The 7,500-nt window shown below is 43.5% G+C and overlaps 1 protein-coding gene across 1 annotated transcript in view; it reads right to left on the reverse strand.

Moving 5' to 3' along the window:
* Positions 1-7,500, reverse strand: part of LOC138970498 (zonadhesin-like) — an 18,466-nt gene that overhangs the window by 9,976 nt on the left and 990 nt on the right. Inside the window, exons 2-3 of the mRNA XM_070342953.1 lie at positions 1,628-1,792; positions 420-584 (exon numbers count right to left, since the gene is read on the reverse strand). Of these exons, the coding sequence (XP_070199054.1) occupies positions 420-584; positions 1,628-1,792 (330 nt within the window). The remainder of the gene's footprint in view (positions 1-419; positions 585-1,627; positions 1,793-7,500) is intronic.

Below are 7,500 nucleotides of genomic sequence, written 5' to 3' on the forward strand. Positions count from 1 at the left end.
AACACAAACAAGAGGGTTGTATTCAGGCAAGAGACATATAGTACACTGATGGCATGATGTTAAACACAAACAAGAGGGTTGTATTCAGGCAAGATACAGATAATACACTGATGGCATGATGTTAAACACAAACAAGAGGGTTGCACTCAGGCAAGAGACATATAGTACACTGATGGCATGATGTTAAACACAAACAAGAGGGCTGTATTCAGGCACGATACAGATAATACACTGATGGCATGATGTTAAACACAAACAAGAGGGTTGTATTCAGGCAAGATAACTCTGAAATCCAGACACAGATAGACTGTTTTAACGACTGTTGGGTGGACGTACTTATGAATGTAGTGATGTGCAGACCAGTCTGTGCTGTATACCAAAAGCAGAGAAGGAAGAGAGAGACACAATGCGATACTCACACAAACACTTTGGCGGTGCGTCGCTCCAGTTGGTACCGTCACACATGAGTTGCTGCGGCCCCTCCCTCCGCATGCCCTCGGGGCAGGTGAACTGCAGGATGCCCCCCTTGTACAGCTCAGCCACCGTCACGTCAGGCAGCACGCCCAGGTCTGGACAACCTTGACCTGTAGAACAACAACTCATGTGGCGTCATGGTGTTACAACAACCCCTGTGACGTCACCATGTAACAAGAATACCTGTGACTTCACGATATGAAAATAACACATGTGACGTCACGATGTTACAACATCAACAACAACCCCTATGGCGTCACGATGTCACAACAACACCAACTCCTGTGATGTCACGCTGTCACAAAAACATCCTCTGTGACGTCACGATGCAACAACAGTAACCCCTGTTACGTCACGTTAGGCAGAAAGCTTGACCTGTACTGACAACAACAACATTGTGCCGTCATGATGTAACATTTACAACCACTGTGACGTCATGATGTAACAACAACAACCAAAACGCATGTTCTCGTTAAAGAGACGGGAAACAAAGGAATCCGATTCTTGTGGAAGCGATCATGCTCAACACCAAAGGAATGTTACATGGAATAAGAGCAACCCTTTACCTAAAACCACGTCAAAGCTCAACAGCTTTGCTGCTTCCTGTTAGTGATTATGTTCGGAATTATGATATGTGTTTGTGTATGTGTGTGGAATTAATATAGAAAGTGGCTTCAATGTCACTCTACAAAACCAATTCAGATTTTGTTTAGTAGACTTAGCAAAACAAATTTCGCACTTCAGTTATAGCATTACTTCCGAGTCATTTCACTCAAACCTTGTGTGCCATTGAAGGCCGTCCAATTGACTATCTGGCACACCTTTCGGATTAAAGATTTCTTTAACAGGGACCATGAGACAGCCGCTTAAAAAAGGGTACCCCCAAAATCGACTTGACAAAAACGAAATAATCATAATATGTACAATTTGGCAACCTTTACATACGAGGAGAAAGTCATAATCGATTTTCCACACAGAACATGTTGTTTTGTTTAGCTGGCTTACGTATTTCGTGTACTATGTTATACCTACTGATGCAGAAGTCGATCGCATAAGCAGTCAAAAACATGAGGTTTTGCGTCAATTTTGAGAGATACCATAACAACAAGCATTGTATTTCAGCAATGGATTGCTTTGACATGATATTACTGACCAACACAGACGGGTGTCTGCTGGCTCCACGTCCCGCTGGACAGACAGACGGCCAACTTGTGACCAACACGCTTGAACTTCTTCCTGCACCGGAAGTACGCCATGCGGCCCCCGCCACGGATGCGCACTCGTCCGTTTTTTAATTCCGGCTGTGGACATTTTTTTTCTGAAAGAGAATTGCAATTTTAAACATTTGAGCTATAACCAAACCTTTGAACAATCTTGCTGTCTTGAGATTCTGAAATAATAAATCAGACAAAAGACGAAATTGTAAAAGCATTATGTTTGCCACCTTTGAAGATGGCTTTAGTAATAGATATATACTTGGATGGATGAATAGATGGATCGAGCTGTGTGGATTGATACATGGAGGGATCGATTGATAGATCAAGTATGGATGCGTAAATAGATGGATCTAGTAGGCACGTGTGTGTGGATGTCTGGATGGATGGATGGATTAATCAAATGGACATATGTGAATGGATGGGTAAATGGATGGATCACGTGGGCACGTGTGTATGGATGGATGGATAGATATATGGATGGATGGACTGGTGGATGGATGGAAGGAGTAGCTAGCTTATGCAGCCAAGAGGCAAAACTTATGCGGTTTGCTTTATCCTGAAAGAGAAAGAACCTATCATGACTCTATGGAACTCTAGAAAAGCTTGTGCACGATGAAACATGGTGATGAGGACACACACACACACACACACACATACACACGCACGCACGCACGCACACAAGCACACACACACACATACACACTCACACACACACACACACACACACACACACACACACACACACACACACACACTCACACACACATGGAAGCTATTGCGAATGACACACATGTTCTGTGTATGACGACAGAGATGTCAAGTGGTGACCGGACATAGCGTCGAGAGTGGCTGACTGAGGCCATCAGTGAGTGGACCTCACTGCTCTCACACTCACCGTCATTTTCAGTCAAGACGGCCTGAGTGTCGGGTCATGGCAAAAGTCACTAGTACTGTATTAAAGATGCCATGCGTTGACAGAAACTTTGTTCGAGAGCATCTAAAAACAAGTCGCGTGTAGCGATATAAAAACATTTAGTCAAGCTGTCGGCATCAAAGTAACAGATCAACACCAAAAAACAGTCATCGCCGAGACTATATTAAGATAGTCTCGAGTAACCACATCAAAAGACCGAGACGGGTCACGCTCGTCTCCGCGTAGTGTGCGAACGCAGTACTTACTTACACCTATTTTCTGTAATTCTGAGCACATTTTTAGAGTAAACATGACATATGTATATATTTTTGAATTCAGGAGGAATTGAAAAATACGATTGAATCATTTTTAAATCTCTTAGTGAAAACTAGGTTTTAATGACAACTTTAATGAGCAAACCAATTGACTAATTTTTAAGCTGCCAAGCTGAAATTCAATCCCATAGTCTGGACTTTGTCGAAGATTGCTTGAACAAAATTTCAATCAATTTGATTGAAAAATGAGGGCGTGACAGTGCTGCCTCAACTTTCACAAAAAGCCGGATATGACGTCATCAAAGACATTTACCAAAAAATGAAAAACAGGCTGGGGATATCATACCCAGAAACTCTCATGTGAAATTTCATGAAGATCAGTCCAGTAGTTTTCTCTGAATCGCTATACACACACGCACACACGCACGCACACACACACACACACACACACACACACACACACACACACACACACACACACACACACACACCATCACGCTCGTCTCGATTCCCCCTCTATGTTAAAACATTTAGTCAAAACTCGTTACAACTCCGCACGCACGCACGCACGCGAAAACGCACGCACGCACGCACGCACACACACACACACACACACACACACACACACACACACACACACACACACACACACACACACACACACACACACACGTGCTTTAAATGCATGACTGGATTATTGCCACAGAGTAGTCCCAATAGGCCGTCGGAAGGAACAACGCGACTTCATAATTTTGCTAAGAAAAATGTGTACAAATCGTCATCAAAGTTTCACCAACTGTTCGTAGTGAATTAAATCACCCATTTACAATTGATTCGTGCGTATTTGTTTCTTGATCATTACTCTTGATATTGGTGCCGTTGTGTTCCTAAGACTCTGCACTTTCCTTTGATGTAAGGATCACTGTGTTTAACTGGATCAATCACGTGACAGTCGCTAATGAATAAAGTCATTAGGTATTTGTCCTATTAAGTTACATACTGTGACTAATTTGAACCTGGCGGTGAGGAGGGTATCACCGCAACAGTGGGTGTACGCCCTTATGTACGCGTGTACGAAAGTATGTTTGGTTTTGATTAACTGCCAGAGGAAGACGATGCTAACGTAATGAACGTTATAACACTTTTTGGCTAGACCCCTTCAGAAGGATATTTCCTGTTTTTTTGTTGGCTGCATCGTAGCTTGGTTTGGGCGACATTAGGGCGTGAGCGTGTTGTTGGCCAAATATTTTCTGTTGGTAGTACACCAGTGTTGTTCAGAACGGGTTGAGTCATCACTCTGCTTCTTACAAACATCGTTTGTTTCTTTGTTTGTTTAACGCCCAGCCGACCACGAAGGGCCATATCAGGGCGGTGCTGCTTTGACATATAACGTGCGCCACACACAAGACAGAAGTCGCAGCACAGGCTTCATGTCTCACCCAGTCACATTATTCTGACACCGGACCAACCAGTCCTAGCACTAACCCCATAATGCCAGACGCCAGGCGGAGCAGCCACTAGATTGCCAATTTTAAAGTTTTAGGTATGACCCGGCCGGGGTTCGAACCCACGACCTCCCGATCACGGGGCGGACGCCTTACCACTAGGCCAACCGTGCCGGTTTACAAAGATCGTTGGTTGCTAACCAAACGCCAACACTCTAGACTGAATTGGTTCACTTTTGAACACCCTTGTTGTAACCAGTGTTCGACACGGTGTGACATTTGAACACCCTTATTGTAACCAGTGTTCGACACGGGGTGACATTTCAACACCCTTGTTGTAACCAGTGTTCGACACGGGGTGACATTTCAACACCCTTGTTGTAACCAGTGTTCGACACGGGGTGACATTTGAACACCCTTGTTGTAACCAGTGTTCGACACGGTGTGACATTTGAACACCCTTATTGTAACCAGTGTTCGACACGGGGTGACATTTCAACACCCTTGTTGTAACCAGTGTTCGACACGGGGTGACATTTCAACACCCTTGTTGTGACCAGTGTTCGACACGGGGTGACATTTCAACACCCTTGTTGTGACCAGTGTTCGACACGGGGTGACATTTGAACACCCTTGTTGTAACCAGTGTTCGACACGGGGTGACATTTCAACACCCTTGTTGTAACCAGTGTTCGACACTGGGTGACATTTCAACACCCTTGTTGTAACCAGTGTTCGACACGGTGTGACATTTCAACACCCTTGTTGTAACCAGTGTTCGACACGGTGTGACATTTCAACACCCTTGTTGTAACCAGTGTTCGACACGGGGTGACATGTCAACACCCTTGTTGTAACCAGTGTTCGACACGGGGTGACATTTCAACACCCTTGTTGTAACCAGTGTTCGACACGGGGTGACATTTCAACACCCTTGTTGTAACCAGTGTTCGACACGGGGTGACATTTCAACACCCTTGTTGTAACCAGTGTTCGACACGGGGTGACATTTCAACACCCTTGTTGTAACCAGTGTTCGACACGGGGTGACATTTCAACACCCTTGTTGTAACCAGTGTTCGACACGGGGTGACATTTCAACACTTGTTTACCATGAGTGCTACTTTTGCCAGCAGAGGTATGTACAGTACTCGGCAAAAGAAACGCAACTCATTCGCATCCCCGGCCAGTTGCAAGTGATTTTCCGTCATTTTCAAATTGTCGTATCTGTCTTCCTTTTTGGTGTACCTTGTCTGGTTCATATTTTACGACAATTTGAAAATGACGAAAAATCACTTGCAAGAGTGGGCGCGAATGAGTTGCGTTTCTTTCGCTGGGTACTGTACTATGTCAATGTTCAAAACTGATTACAAAAAGGTAGTGTAAAGTGGAACACTTCTATTTCGAGTAGAAATCAGCGTTTCCTGGTCTATGATTGTGATTATGATTACTCGAGTCGCCTTCATTGATATTAAATTAATTGGTCAATTTTTGTAGCATAAAATATACTTGATCAGTCTTCAACAAGACTGGCTAGCCGAACCCCGTCGACCGAAACTGCACTTACTAGTCTCGGCCAAGGATTGCAATAGTGAACCTAAATCGTATACAAAGGATTTTTTGGGGTAACACATTTTCAATTCAAACACAACATACATGTATACGTTTCGAATCAGGAAATGGTAAATAAAAAACATAAAAAAATAAGCACAATATCCCCCACTATCAATGCAATTTTAATTTATTAATGTTTAAACTTCCAAGCTGTAATGAAGAACCATCGTCTAGACCGGCTAAAATATCGTGCGACCATAACTTTAATGAATTTGGTTGCCACAGTGAAGCGGCAATATTAAAGGCACAGTAAGCCTCCCGTAAACCATCACAGATACGGTCAGGCTTTTACACACAGTACAAACACCCTTTCATTTAAACACTCACCAATTGAGAACATCCTAGGTGCCCTCCGTAAAGAGCGAACAATTTTCAAAGAATTTATTTTTGCGTGGTTTATCTTACCCCTGAGCCATCGTGAACCCGTGTGATCCAGTTTTCCTTTTTCACAATGCAGTCGTCAGTTAGTCATGAATGCGACTCGATGTGAGCTTATCTACAATAGCACGTTTTTTATGCACGAAACAACGGCTGTGGTTCACAAGAACTCTAGCGATGGCTTTTGACTGTTGAGAGGAACGGCGATTTGCACTGATAAACCTTCGTCTGCTACGACCCTTGCGTGACCCTGCTTCCGGGCTTTTCTTTTTTTTTGACTTTCACAACTTCGAATTGTTCTGATCTTGTCTTGATGAAAAACGAATTCTTTTATGATTAAAGAATGTTTGTGTAACAAGCTGTCAATTTATTATTTAGATTTTAAAAGTTAGGTCTAGCGCAAAAACGAGGCGCCGTTGTTGTTGACGAACAAGTCTACGAAAATAAATTCTTTGAAAATGTCTCACGCTCGACAGAAAGCAGCCAGGATGTTCCCGTTCGGTGAGCGTTCAAATGGAAGTATGCTTGTACTGTATTTAGACGCTCAGGGAGCTCTGTGATGGTTTACGGGAGGCTTACTGTGCCTTTAATCGAAGAAAAAGTACTTAGAATTTTATAGGAAAACACCCATCTGGAGACAATACATTGGAGAATGTTTTTGTAATGGTTTTCTGTGAATCGCTCTACCCACACACGCACAAACATTCCTACACAAACACGCACAAACACACAAACACAGACACAGGCACAGACACAGGCACTCACACACACACACACACACACACACACACACACACACACACACACACACACACACATATACGCACACACACACACACACACACACATACACATACAATGTCTTGGCAGTTATGAACTTACACAGACATTTTTTAACGAATCATGTCAATTGTATTCTCATGGGAACATCTGTGCATTGAATTCCCTTCTAATGGACACATTAAACAACTGCTGAAAGTCATCAGTCCCCAAATCCACCTACTATTGTCGTGAAATATCAGTAGTTAAACGACTTACGGTCGACAGGTCTACAAGCCGACAACCACTAAACAAAGGCAGTATTATTCACATGTCAGCCTCTGTGTCATCTTCCAGAAAGGCACAGGCCTTACCTCAAAATAGTTATGCTCGCTATCCAACCGCCACGACGACGACGACGACGA

Source organism: Littorina saxatilis, linkage group LG7 (genome assembly GCF_037325665.1).
Source record: "Littorina saxatilis isolate snail1 linkage group LG7, US_GU_Lsax_2.0, whole genome shotgun sequence".
In the NCBI taxonomy this organism is placed as follows: domain Eukaryota; kingdom Metazoa; phylum Mollusca; class Gastropoda; order Littorinimorpha; family Littorinidae; genus Littorina; species Littorina saxatilis.